At 45.7% G+C, this 17,920-nt stretch overlaps 1 protein-coding gene across 1 annotated transcript in view; it reads right to left on the bottom strand.

The window, feature by feature from the left end:
- LOC137375049 (fibrillin-1-like) overlaps nucleotides 1-11,253 on the bottom strand; it is a 55,026-nt gene extending 43,773 nt beyond the window's left edge. Inside the window, exons 1-3 of the mRNA XM_068041674.1 lie at nucleotides 11,106-11,253; nucleotides 10,702-10,884; nucleotides 4,998-5,259 (exon numbers count right to left, since the gene is read on the bottom strand). Coding sequence (XP_067897775.1) covers nucleotides 4,998-5,259; nucleotides 10,702-10,884; nucleotides 11,106-11,253 — 593 coding nt within the window. The remainder of the gene's footprint in view (nucleotides 1-4,997; nucleotides 5,260-10,701; nucleotides 10,885-11,105) is intronic.
- Between the last annotated feature and the right edge of the window lie 6,667 nt (nucleotides 11,254-17,920).

The following is a 17,920-nucleotide window of genomic DNA, read 5'->3' as shown; positions in this document are numbered from 1 at the left end:
CCTTCTGGTAGTGTGGCGACCAGAATTGCACGCAATATTCTAAGTGTGGCCTAACTAAGTTTCTGTACAGCTGCAACATGACTTGCCAATTTTTATACTCTATGCCCCGACCGATGAAGGCAAGCATGCCGTATGCCTTCTTGACTACCTTACCCACCTGCGTTGCCACTTTCGGTGACCTGCGGACCTCTACGCCCAGATCTCTCTGCCTGTCAATACTCCTAAGGGTTCTGCCATTTACTGTCTACCTCCGACCTGCATTAGACCTTCCAAAATGCATTACCTCACATTTGTCCGGATTAAACTCCATCTACCATTTCTCCGCCCAAGTCTCCAACCGATCTATATCCTGCTGTATCCTCTGACAATCCTCATCATTATCCGCAACTCCACCAACATTTGTGTCGTCCGCAAACTTACTAATCAGACCAGCTACATTTTCCTCCAAATCATTTATATATACGACAAACAGCAAAGGTCCCAGCACCGATCCCTGCGGAACACCACTAGTCACATCCCTCCATTCAGAAAAACACCCATCCACTGATACCCTCTGTCTTCTATGACAGAGTCAGTTCTGTATCCATCTTGCCAGCTCACCTCTGATCCCGTGTGACTTCACCTTTTGTACCAGTCTGCCAGGCGGGACCTTGTCAAAGGCTTTACTAAAGTCCATATAGAAAATGTCCACTGCCCTTCCTTCATCAATCATCTTCGTCACTTCCTCAAAAAACTCAATCAAATTAGTAAGACACAACCTCCCCTTCACAAAACCATGCTGTCTCTCGCTAATAAGTTCGTTTGTTTCCAAACGGGAGTAAATCCTATCCCGAATAATCCTCTCTAATAGTTTCCCTACCACTGACCTAAGGCTTACCGGCCTATAATTTCCTGGATTATCCTTGCCTCCCTTCTTAAACAAAGGAACAACATTGGCTATTCTCCAGTCCTCTGGGACCTCACCTGTAGCCAATGAGGATACAAAGATTTCTGTCAAAGCCCCAGCAATTTCCTCCCTTGCCTCCCTCAGTATTCCAGGATAGATCCCATCAGGCCCTGGGGACTTATCTACCTTAATGCTTTGCAAGACACCCAACACCTCCTCCTTTTTGATAATGAGATGACCCAGACTTTCTGCACTCCCTTCCCTAGGCTCATCATCCACCAAGTCCTTCTCCTTGGTGAATACTGATGCAAAGTACTCATTTAGTACCTCGCCCATTTCCTCTGGCTCCACACATAGATTCCCTCCTCTGTCCTTGAGTGGGCCAACCCTTTCCCTGGTTACCCTCTTGCTCTTTATATACGTATAAAAAGCCTTGGGATTCTCCTTAATCCCGTTTGCCAATGACTTTTCATGACCCCTTTTAGCCCTCCTGACTCCTTGCTTAAGTTCCTTCCTACTTTCTTTAAGATGTTAAAATGAATTATAAAAGTTACCAATTTATAATCATATTTAAATGATGTCTCCAATTGCATACGTTCTGATTGTAAATGAAATTCCAGTTGTAGAAAAGTGGCAAATACTGCGGAATTTCTCAATTCATTTCTATTTTTAATAATAATTTAAAATATACACTGACTAACATTGTAGATCCAGATGAAGGATGGATCGGAAGTTGTTAAGCGTTCAATGGTATCAATATTGTAGGCATTACTTTTTGCCTAATTTGAAAATATAAAACTTAAGATTGTGATAAAACAAAACTATATAACAGAAATCTCAAGATCTCTTGTGGTAAGTTATAATTGCAAGCTTCTGATGTTAGTCCAGAAGAAAGGAAAGAACTTGTATTTATATAGTACCTTTTACATCTAATAGATATCCAAATGCTTCTCAGTCAATGAAGAACTTATTAAAATATGGTCAGTGTTATCATGTTGCGAGATTGCCGAGAGAGTCCCATGCAGGTTCCTTGGGGAAAAAGCTTTAACGAGTGCTCTTCGTACTGTCAATTCAGCCAGTGTGCATATTGCTACAATGGGTCTGTGTTTGCCTCATCTTGTTCTTGGGATTGGCTCATTGGTATTCCACTTCAGCAAGAAAGCATACACCTCTTTCAGCTCAAATATTTTTCAGAATTACACAACTATAATTATTCAACCAATTTATTCTGGATCATTCTATAAGTTACCCGTGAATTATTGCACTCTTTAGAGTCATTGATTTAAGGGCCTATAGATAATGCGCTGCACTTTTACAGCCCGCCGCCAAAGTAGGCGACAGACGTAAAAACGTTCATCCCGCCCGCACCGGCGCCGCGTCACAGAGCCGCCGTGAATTCAAACACGGTGGCTCATTTGCATGGCCGTGGCACCCACTCCCTGCAATGATGTGGAGGGATGGGCAAGCCGCCATAGGCAATGACGTCCGGCGCCAATGCGCAGGAATTGGTGCCATTTTTAAAGGGCTTACAGCCCTCAATTCATATTTAAAATTTAAAGGGACAGGTAAGTTTAAGTTTCCTAAAACTAAATAAAATAAATGTACCATGCACTCTCCCACCCCTCAATGGTAAATCACAACATTCCCACCCTTTTCCCTCCCAGAATACAGATATAAAATATTTGACCGTTTCCCCACCCCCCCCCAAAATTTCGGCACTTTTGCCCTTTACCCACTTCCACCACCCCGCCTGAACAATCCGCTGCATTTTAACCCTGTTCCTCCCCACCCGCACAGAGGAAAAATCCTCTTCCCCCTCCCTACAGGTGTCGCGCCACATTTCCCTGAACGGGGATTCGAAGGCGCAGCACTGTCGGCCGCCTGAATGAAAATCGGTGCGACGATTAAGGAGGTGATTAAATTAGCTATGTAAATTAGTTTACATATTTAAATGGGGGTCCAATCTTCATTGCCCTCCCCCCCCCACACCAATGTTCCCAATGGCGGAGGGGCTTTAAAATCCAGCCCAATGCGTCTGCTTCACAAATGTGTCTCATTTTAAGCTGTTTATGAAGAATTTAATGTATAGGCAGCAATAGCCGCTTGCATTCTGTTTTCACCGGAATTGCTGCTAGTAATAACGGTGAGACTGTCAGTGTTCGTTGTTGTTACTGAGTAAAACTGACAGCAACAGCTGGAATCTGCACATGCACCGTTAAATGCGGAAATCTGGAAGTTGCTGTCAGATATAACCTGCTCCTCCACAGGGTGCGCTATTTTAGTCTTTGCAGATAGAACCAAAACAGAAATCACCTGATTTGTCATGAACTTCAACTAATTACCTACTATTCTCACTGTAAAGACCATGAAAAGTTAAGCTTTGTTCAATAAGGAGCAACTGATCTTTTAACGGCATACAGCCTACATTGCTATTACTACTCCGGATTTCTGTAGGCTATCTACTCATCCTTTCCCCTCTTGAACTCTGCTGGCTTCCTTTGATGCTTTTATGCCAGCTGTATTTGTGGGAATTTAAGGCAATGTGAAAATGTCAGAAACCTTGAGGAAATATGCACATTTCCCTTTAAATCTCATTCATCAGAACTTAACATGAAAAACAAACTTTTCATACCAATTTGATTCTGTGAGGTCCATTTTCCCACAGATCATTGGTAACCAGAAACTTATTCCCAGTAACAGTTCAGAAGCTTGCATGTGTGCCTCAGAGGCTGCTTCGCCTCAAAGCAGTTCCTTGCTGCAGATCTTTGAATTATGCATCTGCACACATCTTTGCAGGAGCAGGAGCAGGACCAGGACCAAACTTTCCTATGTTCATCCCAGAACTTGGGGGACATCAAAGAAGAGCTACCTCCATGATAAGAGATTCTTGCTATTTTGCAGCAGTCATCTACATCTTAGAAGCCAGGTCATAAGGTGGCCTGTGATCACAAGGTGGGGGGTGGTGGTTAGGTGCATCATAACAGAACCAAATCATATTTTTGAAAGTAGTTATGATAAATCATTGTCATATTTGATGTCGGGATTACTTGGTGTTTGATTCATTATTATGGAAATGGGGAACAGGTAGTGCAAAAGCAAAATACTGCAGATGCTGGAAATCTCAAATAAAAACAGAAAATGCTGGAAATGCTCAGCAGGCCTGGCAGCAGCTATGGCGGGAGAAACAGAGCTAACGTTTCAGGTCGATGACCCTTCAGGTCAAACCTGCTGAGTATTTCCAGTATTTTCTGTTTTTATTTGGGAACAGGTAATATGTTGATATCGATGCTCAGGATTAGAATATGATGGCTAAATATGAGATTCAAGGATTTTACATAGATCATGGAGTCTTCGTTGAAAGGAGACAGATCTTTGATGGGCTGATAATAGTGCTCTATTCATCTGTGAAGATGTGCTGAGTGAGTCTGTCTTTCAGGTGTTTAACAGCTGCTGCCATGTACCTGCTTTATTTTCTTCATAGGTCAGGTTCTACAGCATCAGCAGCATGATCATCAGCTCTGAGGCATTCTCTGGGACAGTCCTTTCTTAATTGAAAACTTGTGAAACACATAACATGCTATTACAATTTGCAGGACATTGCTGACAGCATCCTGCAAAGCTTCCCTAAACTTATCCAGACACCAGACACTTCCTTTGAGCATCCCTTGAGAAGGTGGTGGTGAGCCACCTTCTTGAACCGCTGCAGTCCTTGCGCTGTCGGTACACTCACAGTGCTATTAGGGAACGATTTTCAGGATTTTGATCCAGCGACAATGAAGGAACAGTGATATAGTTCCAACTTAAGATGGTGTGTAGCTTGGAGGAGAACTTGCAGGTGATTTCCCATGCATCTGCTGCCCTTGTTCATCTGGATGGTAGAGGTCACGGGTTTGAAAGGTGCTGTCGAAGGAGCCATGACAAGTTGCTACAGCGCATCATGTAGATTATACACACTGCTGCGACTGTGCACCACTGGTGGCTTGAATGAAATTTTAAGGTGGTAGACGGGGTGCTGATCAAGCAGGCTGCTTTGTCTTGAATGTTGTCGAGCTTCATCAGTGTTGTTGGAGCTGCACTCATCCAGGCAAATGAAGAATATTCCAAAACACACCTGACTTGTGCTTGTAGATGGTAGGCATTCTGTGCTGTTGCTACCCTCAGTGCTTCTTCCAAGTGGTCTTCAACATGGATGAGTACTGATTCATCAGCTGAGGGAGGGCGGTAGGTAGTAATCAGCAGGAGGTTTCCTGTGTTTGACCGGATGCAATGCGACTTCATGGAATCAATGTTGAGAATTCCCAGGGCCACTTCCTGCTGACTGTATACCACTGTGTCACAATCAGGGATGGTGATGGAAGAGTCTGGCACATTGACTGTAAGGTATGATTTGGTGAGTATCACTATGTCAAACTGTTGCTTGATTAGACTGTGAGACAGCTCTCCCAGTTTTGGCACAAGTCTCCAAATGTTAGTGAGGAGGACTTTGCAGGGTCAACTGACCAAGGTGTGCCTTTATCGTTTCCAGTACCAAGGTCAATACTGGGTGGTTTGTCCGGTTTTATTCTTTTTCAACTTTTCTGTAGCAGTTTGATACAACTGAATGGCTTGTTAGGCCATTTCAGAGTGCCATTAAGCGTCAACCGCATTGCTGTTGGTCTGGAGTCACATGCTGGCCAGACCAGGTATGGACAGCAGATTTCCTCTCCTGAAGGGCATTAGTGAACCAAATGGGTTTTTACGACAACCCAGTCATTTTACAATCAACATTACTGAGACTAGCATTTTATTCCAAATTTATTGATTTATTGAATTTAAATTTCCTCAGCTGCCTTGGTGTGATTTGACCTCAAGTCTCTGAAATATTAATCCAGTCTTTTGGATTACTAGTCTACTAGCATGCTACAATCCCCGCTTACTAAATTTTCATCCTTGCCTTTATGTGTGCTGCATTGTAGTACTGCTCTGCAGCACTGGTGGTCTATGAAGAGTTGTTATGAGCCAGAGTACAAAGTATCCCTTGTCAACTAGTTCAAATAGACCTGAGACACAGGATTGCTAAGTTTAAAAGCACCATGACAGCTCCAGGGTGTTGAGAACTCACATATAAGAAGCTGTGCCTGCTATCACAAATGAGCTGCACATTTAGGGAACCAAAGCCTTTGCAGTTCAGATAAATATGTTAGGACCAGTTGGGGAACGCAGTACCGCATGAGTGCAATCAATAACTCTGACAACCCTGGGGAATTTAGTAATTCTGACAAATTTGATGGTTCTCCAGAGCATCTATGTGGCAGCATTGACAAATTGTAAAAAATAAACTGCCTTGGCAAAAAGAGCGTTAGTGATTTGCATTATGGAGCAGTGCACCGTAAATTGGCTGATCAGGCAAAAGTTCTTCATAGCTCTCTGGACTGAGCCTCCTGCAGCTCCTTCCCTCCCCAATACTTGGTCATGTAAAGTGGCATTCCCATTGGTCAGCTTCAGTTCTGAACTCAGTAATTCCTTTGAAAGAGAATACCCTCAGCTGATGAGAAATTGTTTTTTTCAATTCAACTGGTGAGTTCTAAGAAATGGCCAAAACTCCCAAGATGCAATTGCAGTTCAGCAGTGCCCCTTTAACCAAATCTTCCGCCATAATGAAAAGGACCTGGAAAACTTCACCTTTTAATCAGTGAAGCACATTCTCCGGAGCACATGGGAAGTTGGAAGTCGTGAAATTTAGGATGACTGATGTCATCACATCCTAACTTTTACATTTGCATGTAGGTGCCACTTGTACAGATGGATGTTTCTTCAGCCTGTCCTGAAAGAGAAACTGAATTTGTCAGGGTGCTTCTACAGTAGAACCTTGGTGAGACTTGGTCCTGTCAGAATTTACCAGCCCTCAAAGTTCAAAATCATGACTTACATCCTGTCACAACATCTTCAACAGGAATTGTATTTACCTTAAAGGGGTTCCAGGGCTATTGCTTTGACTGCCCTAACCTTTAACATCTTATGGAACACCAAGTTGACAGATTTTAAAATTGCTCATATATCTTGCATGAGACCTGTACTGTACCCGGCAGGAAGATCTCTGATAGTCTCGCGCTACTCAGGGATACGATCGCCTATGTGCGGGACAGGAGGGTGGACACCTGCCTCATCAGCCTGGACCAGGAAAAGGCTTTTGACAGGATATTGCACACCTATATGATGGACGTGCTTTCCAAAATGGGGTTTGGGGAGGGAATCTGCAATTGGATCAAACTGCTCTACACAAACATCACTAGCGCAGTCTCAATCAATGGGTGGGAATCGGAAAGTTTCCCAATCCAATCTGGAGTCAGACAGGGCTGTCCTCTCTCCCCGGTCTTGTTTGTTTGCTGTATTGAACCCTTTGCTGAGTCTATTAGGAAGGATGCGAGCATAAGAGGGGTGACAATCCCAGGCAGTGGAGGCACTCTGGTCAAAACCTCCCTGTACATGGATGACGTTGCCGTCTTCTGCTCGGATCCGCTGTCTGTGCGCAGACTGATGAGCATCTGCGACCAGTCGAACTGGCCTCGGGAGCCAAAGTTAACCAGGGCAAGGGCGAGGCCATGTTCTTTGGGAACTGGGCTGACCGATCCTTTGTCCCCTTCACCGTCAGGTCTGACTACCTGAAGGTGCTGGGGATATGGTTCGGAAGGGCCGGGGCATGCACCAAAACCTGAGAGGAGCGAGTAGCCAAGGTACAACAAAAGTTGAGCATGTGGGGACAGCGATCTCTCACCATTGTGGGTAAGAACCTGGTCATCAGGTGCGAGGCGCTCACGTTGTTGCTGTACGTGGCACAGGTCTGGCCCATACCCCACTCCTGTGCTGTGGCAGTCACCCGAGCCATTTTCTGCTTCATCTAGGGATTATAAGATCATAAGATCATAAGAACTAGGAGCAGGAGTAGGCCGTCCGGCCCCTCGAGCCTGCTCCGCCATTCAATAAGATCATGGCTGATCTTTTCGTGGACTCAGATCCACTTACCCGCGCTCCCACCGTATCCCTTAATTCCTTTATTGTTCAAAAAGATATCTACCTTAGCTTTATAAACGTTTACTGAAGTAGCGTCAACTACTTCACTGGGCAAGGAATTCCATAGATTAACAACCCTCTGGGTGAAGAAGTTCATTCTTAATTCAGTCCTAAATCTGCTCCCTCTAATCTTGAGGCTATGCCCTCTTGTCCTAGCTTCACCTGCCAGTGGAAACATCCTCTCTACTTGTATCTTATCTATTCCCTTCATGATTTTATATGTTTCTATAAGATCCCCCCTGATTCTTCTGAACTCCAATGAATATAATCCCAATCTACTCAGTCTCTCCTCATAAGCCAACCCCCTCAACTCCGGAATCAACCTAGTGAACCTCCTCTGCACCCCCTCCAGTGCCCGTACATCCTTTCTCAAATAAGGAGACCAAAACTGCACACAGTACTCCAGGTGCGGCCTCACCAGTACCTTATACAGCTGCAACATAACCTCTCTGCTTTTAAACTCAATCCCTTTAGCAATGAAGGACAAAATTCCATTTGCCTTCCTAATTACTTGCTGTACCTGCAGACCAACCTTCTGCAATTCATGCACAAGGACACCCAGGTCCCTCTGCATAGCAGCATGCTGCAACTTTTTACCATTCAAGTAATAATCCTTTTTACTGTTACTCCTACCGAAATGAATGACTTCACATTTATTAACATTGTATTCCATCTGTCAGACCTTTGCCCACTCACTCAATGTATCTATGTTCCTCTGCAAAGTTTCACAGTCATCTGCACACTTTGCTCTGCCACTAAAATGGACCGGGTCCGGAGGGCAAAGCTCTGGATAAGGGCAGGAAAAATGTACCCAACGTGGCCCTCATCCTGATGACCACCTTCGTGTGCAGCTGCATCAAGCTGTGTGTAGACCTCCAGTACGCAAACTCCAAGTGTCACTACGTGCTGAGGTTCTATCTGTCCCCGGTGTTGCAAAGGATGGGCCTGGTCACATTGCCGCGGAACGCTCCATGCAGTTGGACCGTGCCGTACCACCTATCCTTCGTGGAGCAATTTCTGCGGGAAAACACCTTTGACCACCGATCCATCAGGCAGTGGTCTGCACGGAATGTCCTCAAGGCCCTACGGGAAAAGGAGACGAGGGATCCTGTCAGATGGTTCCCCGAGCAGACCGCCAAAGTCATTTGGCGGAATGCCTCATCACCAGAACTTTCAAACAAGCACCAAGAAGTAGCTTGGCTGGTGGTGAGAAGGGCCCTCCCCGTCAGATCCTTCCTGCACACCCGAAGTCTCGCCCCCTCCGCGCAATGCCCCCCGGTGGCTGTGGTGGGGAAGAGACGGTTGCCCACCTCCTCCTGGAACGTGTCTTTGCAAAGCAGGTGTGGAAAGAGATGCAGTGGTTTTTGTCGAGGTTCATCCCAAGCAGCTCTGTAACACAGGAGTCTGTGCTCTACGGGCTGTTCCCAGGGACGCACACCGAGACAAACATCAACTGCTGCTGGAGGACTATCAATTCGGTGAAAGACGCCCTTTGGTCTGCCTGAAACTTGCTGGTCTTCCAGCGCAAAGAGTTGTCCACGACCGACTGTTGCAGACTGGCACATTCCAAGGTCCAGGACTACGTGCTGAGGGACGCACTAAAGCTTCAGGCAGCTGCAGCAAAGGCTCAATGGGGAAAGACCACAGTGTAAGGTCACCCACCAAGCTGAACTGAGGGGCTGGACCCATGGGAAACCCCTCGAACTGTATCGGGAAAATCTTCATTTGCTGTAAATGTAAAAATGTAATTGGCATGATAAAGGTGAAATGGAAGGGTTGTGAAGCAACTCATGATTGTATGGAAGGAAACTGATCTCCCTTGCAATGTTTGTATTTTTTGGTGCTGTTTGAAACTGTTTGGCAATGTATTTTTTACAGATTTTTATGAATAAAGTATATTTTGGAAATAAAAAAAAAATCTTGCATGAGTCCAATTATTTTCAGCACCATCAGCAAGAAATAGCTGTTATAGATAGGATTTGATGCTCATAACTAACTGTTGTTGCCAAACTGAGCAGTCGTTGGGCTTGTCGTATACTGTGCTGTCAATGGTTGAGTGCTGCTCACTGTAGTTGTTAGTACTGGTTTGACTAAAGGTACTGTCGAGAACAGTGATGCAGTTGCTGATGGGAGAGAGGAACAAGAGGTATCTATAGTTGCAGTGATGGATGTGGCTGATTGAACAAAACAGAAAAATCAGAGTGGAATACTAACTAATGCATTATGTACATGTTGGGCTGAATTTTACGAGTGCATGGGGGCTTTTTTAATAGAGGGAGCAGAGCGGCCACCCCTGATGACATAGAGGGAGTGGCTGCTGCGTCCCTGTACGGAGTTCTGAAGGCGCGCAGAGTATAAACAGCGGCCGTAATATCGGCGTGGGACGGCCACTGGCAGCAGGTAAATTCATTTGCATCTCTTTAATGTCAATTTGAATATTAAGATGAAGAGCCCGCAGCCAGGCGATGCGGGGGGCCGCACTAAGGTCCCCCCACTGCCGGTAATATGCGACGGGCCCTTCACGACATCACGGGTGGAGGCGGGCTTCTCCCCACAGGATTTAACCGGCCCCCACGTCACGACCCGCGGCATTGAGGGGCCGGTAAAATTCAGCCCATTGTCTTTTCTGATTCAGTAAAGTCTTAGCACAGGAGAAGAAGGTTATATATTTTCATATTGGCAGGTTCAACTCAACCTGCAATAAATTTTGACACAGAACATGAAGTTTAAAATGCCTGACAAAGGCAATTTCACTCGCTTATTACCTCCTGTTGTTGGTCTTATTGTGGAGTGACTTGTTAATGGCTGAGTGGATCTCTCTGTCGTTGTTGGTTCTGGTGTGATTGTTGGTGCTGAAGTGGATGTAAGGATTGGTGTTGTAGTTGTTGATGATCCAGGTGTAGAAGATGTCCCAGCAGGAGTAGTTGTCATAGGAGCAGCTGATGTAGCTGTGTAAACAAAATCAAATTTCAGCTGTAGAATATAACATGAGACTTAATCTTACAGATCATACATAAATGGCATGATAATAAATCTGGCACATATAATATTGCAATTTCCAATCGGGATGCCTTTGTTTACATACGTTGTATGTGTAGCGGCCACCGCCAGCAGGGCACCACCTGAGGAAAGTGACATTGACCAAGCCCACCTTCTCCCAGCACTGTACCAACTTCGTCTGGGGTCTCGGCAGCTTCCAGTGCGACCGTGATTCCGGGGCCGGGTCTGGGAGTCGTATTTCGAGGGCTCGGTGAGCCGGGATGCAGGGGGCGGCTTTGCTGGGGAAATGTCTCCGGGTGAAGGCAGATTCTCTTCATTCAGCGCTCATTTGACTCAAATTATGTCCGGGGATAGCAAAGACTCGATGGGCCAAGTGGCCGTGGATATTCGGGGCTTTTGCTAGGACTATTGTCACCAGTAACCTGTCTCTCGATGCAGAAATCAACAAGCGCATGGGAAAGGCTTCCACTGCTATGTCCAGACAGGCCAAGAGAGTGTGGGAAAATGGCGCACTGATACAGAATACAAAAGTCCGAGTATATCAAGCCTGTGTCCTCAGTACCTCGCTCTACAGCAGCGAGGCCTGAATAACGTATGTCAGCCAAGAGCGTCGTCTCAATTCATTCCATCTTCGCTGCCTCTGGAGAATCTTTGGCATCAGGTGGCATAACCGTATCTCCAATACAGAAGTCCTCTAGGCGGCCAACATCCCCAGCATATACACCCTACTGAGCCAGCGGCACTTGAGATGGCTTGGCCATGTGAGTCGCATGGAAGATGGCAGGATCCCCAAGGACACTTTGTACAGCGAGCTCGTCATTGGTATCAGACCCACCGGCCGTCCATGTCTCTGCTTTAAAGACATATGCAAACGCGACATGAAGTCCTGTGACATTGATCACAAGTCATGGGAGTCAGATGCCAGCGATCGCCAGAGCTGGCGGGCAGCCATAAAGGTGGGGCTAAAGTGTGGCGAGTCGAAGAGACTTAGCAGTTGGCAGGAAAAAAGACAGAAGCGCATGGGGAGAGCCAACTGTGTAACAGCCTCGACAACCAATTTTACCTGTAGCACCTGTGGAAGAGTCTGTCACTCTAGAATTGGCCTTTATAGCCACTCTAGGCGCTGCTTCACAATCCACTGAGCACCTCCAGGCGCTTACCCATTGTCTCTCGAGACAAGGAGGCCAAAGATTGTGGATGGTGGAGGGTATTTCAGCATAGAGTGTGTACTCTACTTGTTAGGGCCCCTGCTCAGGAATATGAGCTAACAACCCCACTGCCTTGTGGGCATCTTGGGAGAGACTAAGGCTAAGGGATTAAACCCTAACAGAAAATCCGGAGCAGAGCCCTTAAGGCCGTCATGTGCCACCTTTGGCATGTTTCTTGCAGTTCCTGCAGGCAAACTTGTGCCAAACATCGTGCTCTGCACTCCTTTGGATCCCACAAGGAAGACCGAGAGGGGAACTTTGAGGCTTGGTCAACTCACAACCTCCATATATTCCACCCTGGCATGCGCCATGGAGAGGTCACTCCATAGTCGCGTCACAGCAACCAAAACAACATGCCAGGCAGCAGTTACGGGTTTTAAGTCCAGCTCAATTGGCGTAGAGATTGGACATCACAGGTTGCATTTGTCGGTGGGAGAGGTCGTCACATCTCATTGGACGGCTACCGCCTGCCTCAAACTGGGCAGCTCCCGTTCGGAAAGGTTCTGTCCCGCCACAGTCCACCTGCTTCAATGGGTGCTTGGACTCAGGGTCATTGCCTGACAAGTGGACTGTAATACCGCACCAAACAGCACGACAAAAAAAGGAAAGAAGGTACCAGCCCTTCGTTTTGCAAGCTGGAGCGTCAGAACTATGTGCCCTGGTCTGTCAGAAGATCTTACACAAATCGACGACTCTTGGAAGACCGCCAGCATTAACAACGAGCTTAGTAGACTCAATGTGGACATTGCAGCACTTCAGGAGACACGCCTCCCTGCGAGTGGATCACTAAGGGAGCAAGACTACACCTTCTACTGGCAGGGTAGGGATCCAGAAGAACCAAGACAGCATGGAGTGGGTTTCGCCATCAGAAACTCTTTGCTCAGCATGATAGAGCCACCTACAAATGGCTCGGAACGCATACTGTCCATCCGACTGCTCACCACCTCTGGTCCAGTACACCTACTCCGCATCTATGCTCCAACACTCTGCTCCCCACCTGAAGTTAAAGACCAGTTCTACACGGAACTCCAAAATATCATTAGTAGCATTCCTAATACTGAACATTTGTTCCTGCTGGGGGACTTTAACGCCAGGTTAGGGGCCGACCATGAGACATGGCACTCCTGCCTCAGGTGCTCTGGCATTGGAAGGATGAATGATAATAGACAGAGACTGCTGGAGTTGTGTATCTACCACAACCTCTGCATCACCAACTCGTTCTTTCAAACTAAATCCTGTCACCAGGTTTCATGGAGACACCCAACATCATGGCATTGGCATAAAAGCAAAAAACTGCAGATTCTGGAAATCTGAAATAAAAACAAGATAAGCTGGAAATACTCAGCAGGTCTGGCAGCATCTGTGGAGAGATAAGCAGAGTTAACGTTTCAGGTCAGTGACCCTTCTTCAGATCATGTCGTTGGCACCAGTGGACCTCATCATCACAAGGCGAGCGTCCATAAACAGTGCTCTAATCACACGCAGCTTCCACAGTGTGGACTGCCACACTGACCACTCCCTGGTGTGCGGCAAAGTTAGACTCAAACCAAAGAAGTTACATAACTCCAAGGAGAACGGCCGCGCACGCATCAACACTACCAGAATTTCTTATCCACAGCTGTCACAAAAGTTTCTCAATTCGCTTGAAAAAGCCCTTCAAAACACTGCTGCAGGGGATGCAGAGACCAAGTGGGCCCACATCAGAGACGCCATCTATGACTGAGCAGTGACCACCTTTGGCAAATGTGAGAAGCAGAATGTGGACTGATTTCAATCTCAAGAGCTGGAACCTGCCATAGCCGCTAAGCGCACTGCACTGCTGAACTACAAGAAAGCCCCCAGCAAGTTAACATCCATAGCACTTAAAGCCGCCAAAAACACTGCACAAAGAACAGCCAGGTGCTGTGCAAATGACTACTGGCAACACCTATGCAGTCGTATTCAGCTGGCCTCCGACACGGGAAAAATCAGAGGAATGTATGATGGCATTAAGAGAGCTTTTGGGCCAACCATCAAGAAGATCGCCCCCCTCAAGTCTAAATTAGGGAAAAACTGACCAACGCAAACAAATGGACTGCTGGGTGCAGCACTACCTAGAACTGTACTCCAGGGAAAATGATGTCACTGATATCGCCCTCAAAGCAGCCCAGTCTCTGCCAGTCATGGATGAGCTGGACGAACAGCCAACAAATTCGGAGCTCAGTAACGCCAATAATTGTCTAGCCAGAGGAAAAGCCCCTGGAAAGGATGGCATTACCCCTGAAAAAATCATGAGTGCCAAGCCTGCTATACCCTCAGTACTCCATGAACTGCTTTGCCTATGCTGGGATGAGGGAGCATTACCACAGGATATGCGCGGTGCCAATATCATCACCCTCTATAAGAACAAGGTGACTGTAACAACTATCATGGAATCTCCCTGATCAGCACAGTGGGGACAGCCTTCGCTCGATTCATTTTAAACAGACTCCAGAAGCTGGCTGTGCGTGTCTACCCTGAGGCACAGTGTGGCTTTCGAGCAGAGATCCTCTATTGACATGCTGTTCTCCCTTCGCCAGCTACAGGATAAATGGCGCGAACAACAGATGCCCCTCTACGTTGCCTTCACATATCTCACCAAAGCCTTTGACCTCGTCAGCAGATGTGGTCTCTTCAGACTACTAGCAAAGATTAGATGTCCACCAAAGCTACTAAGTATCATCACCTCATTCCATGACAATATGAAAGGCACAATTCAGCATAGCGGTGCATCATCAGACTCCTTTCCTATCCTGAGTGGTGTGAAACAGAGCTGTGTTCTCGCACCTACACTGTTTGGGATCTTCTTTTCACTGCTGTTCTCTCACGCGTTCAAGTCTTCACAAGAAGGAATTTACCTCCACACAAGATCAAGTGGCACATTGTTCAACCTTGCCCGTCTTAGAGCAAAGACCAAAGCATGGAAAGTCCTCACCAGGGAACTCCTCTTTGCTAACGATGCTGCATTAACATCCCACACAGAAGAGTGTCTGCAGAGACTCATCGACAGGCTTGCGGCTGCCTGCAACGAATTTGGCCTAACCAAGAAAACAAACGTCATGGGACAGGACGTCAGAAATGTTCCATCTATCAGTATCGGTGACCACACTCTGGAAGTGGTTCAAAATTTCACCTACCTGGGCGCAACCATCACCAGTAACCAGTCTCTCGATTATAAATCAACAAGCGCATGGGAAAGGTGTCTGCTGCTATGTCCAGACTGGCCAAGAAGGTGTGGGAAAATGGCACACTGTCACAGAACACAAAAATCCGAGTGTTTCAAGCCTGTGTCCTCAAAACCTTGCTCTACGGCAGCGAGGCCTTGACAGCGTATGTCAGCCCTTGAGATGGCTTGGCCATGTGAACCGCATGGAAGATGGCAGGATCCCCAAGGACGAATTGTACAGTGAGCTTGTCACTGGTATCAGACCCACCTGCCGTCTATGTCTCCGCTTCAAACGCAACATCAAGTCTTGCGACATTGGCCACAAGTTGTAGGAGACAGTTGCCAGCGATCACCAGAGCTGGCCGACAGCTATAAAGGCCGGGCTGAAGGAAGGCAAGTCGAAGAGACTCAGCAGTTGGCATGAAAAGAGACAGCAGTGTAAGCAGAGAGCCAACTGTGTAACAGCCCCGACAACCAATTTTATCTCCAGCGCGTGTGGAAGAGTCTGTCACTCTAGAAATTGACCTTTATAGCCACCCCAGGTGCTGCTCCACAAACCACTGACCAACTCTAGGCACTTACCCATTGTCTCTCAAGACAAGGAGGCCAAAAGGATTAAAAAGCAAAAAAAAATGTTTTTCAAGCGAGTCATAAAGTCAGACATGAGTAGAATTATTTTCAGCACTATTAGTCTGACACAGCGATAGAAGAAAAGGTCAATTCCTTACTAATTCCTATTGTTGATGAACGGATCTCTATTGTAGAGCTTGATGTTGTGGATAAACTTGTTGATGGCTGAGTGGATCTCTCTGTCGTTGTTGGTTCTGGTGTGATTATTGGCGCTGAAGTGGATGAAAGGATTGGTGTTGTAGTTGTTGATGGTCCAGGTGGAGAAGATGACACGGCAGGAGTAGTTGTCAGGGGAGTAGTTGATGTAGCTGTGCAAACAAAATCAAAATTCACCTGTAGATTATGACATGAGACTTAATCTTAGCTATCCTAAATAAATTGTATGATGTAAAATATGGGAAATATATTATTGCAATTTCCAATCAGGATGCCTTTGTATACTTTTGTTTTTAAGCGTTGTTATTCCTGTTGTGATTACAAAGCAAAAATAACTGGTTTTTAAGCTTATCATAAAGGAAGACATGACTTGAAAATCTTTCTCAGCACTATTAGTCTGATATAGCTTTTAAAGAAAAGGTCAATTCCTTACTAATTCCTGTTGTTGATGAACTGATCCCTGTTGTTGAGCTTATTGTTGTGGATTCACTTGTTAATGGCTGAGTGGATCTCTCTGTAGTTGGTGGTTCTGGCGTGCTTGTTGGTGCTGAAGTGGATGTAAGGATTGGTGTTGGAGTTGTTGATGGTCCAGGTGTAGAAGATGACAAGGCAGGACTGGTTGTCACAGGAGCAGTTGATGTAACTGTGTAAACAAAATCAAAATTCAGCTGTAGAATATGACTTCAGGCTTCATCTTACTTGTTCTAAATAAATACCATGGTGTTAACTCTGACAAATACAATATTACAATTTCCCATCTGGATGCCTTTGTATATTTTCATTGTTAAGCATTCTTATTCCAACGGTGAGTATAATGTAACAAAATATAACCAGTTTTTAACTCAAACAGAAACTCTGACATGAGATGAATTAGTTACACTGCAAAAGTGTGGTATAGTTGATATAAAGTGTCTAATCCTTACAAATTCCTGTTGTGGAACTAATCCCTGTTGTTGAGCTTGTTGTTGTGGATACACTTGTTGATGGCTGAGTGGATCTCTCTACAGTTGTTGGTTCTGGTGTGCTTGTTGGTGCTGAAGTGGCTGTCAGGATTGGTGTTGTAGTTGTTGATGGTACAGGTGTAGAAGATGTCCCAGCAGGAGTAATTGTCGGAGGAGCAGCAGGTGCAGCTGTGGCAACAAAATCAAAATTTAGCTGTAGAATATGACTTGAGACTTCCTCTTACTTATCCTAAATAAATGGCATAATGTTAAATCTGACAAATACAATATTACAATTTCCTATCTGGATGCCTTTGTATACTTTCATTGTTAAGCAGTATAAAGCAACAAAATATAACCAGTTTTTAACTCAAACAGAAACTCTGACATGAGTTGAATTATTTACACTGCCAACAGTGTGATATAGTTGATATAAAGTGTCTAATCCTTACTAATTCCTGTTGTGGAACTAATCCCTGTTGAGCTTGTTGTTGCGGATACACTTGTTGATGGCTGAGTGGATCTCTCTACAGTTGTTGGTTCTGGTGTGCTTGTTGGTGCTGAAGTGGATGTAGAGATTGGTGTTGTAGTTGTTGATGGTCCAGGTGTAGAAGATGTCCCAGCAGGAGTAGTTGTCGTAGGAGCAGCAGGTGTAGCTGTGTAAACAAAATCATATTCAGCATTAGAATGTAAGATGAGACTCAAATGTACTGGTTCTATTTAAACTACATGATTGTCCTCACACATTAAAATTGTTGATTCTGTGCTCAAAATATTCGTGCCTGGGCATAGACTAACAATACATGTTCTATCTACATCTCTGATAAAACTCATCCTGCAATGGATTTCCTTCCAGAACATGAAG

This window comes from Heterodontus francisci, chromosome 11 (genome assembly GCF_036365525.1).
Source record: "Heterodontus francisci isolate sHetFra1 chromosome 11, sHetFra1.hap1, whole genome shotgun sequence".
NCBI lineage: Eukaryota > Metazoa > Chordata > Chondrichthyes > Heterodontiformes > Heterodontidae > Heterodontus > Heterodontus francisci.
Note: the sequence above shows the minus strand (reverse complement) of the source record. Positions and strands in the feature narration are given on the sequence as shown.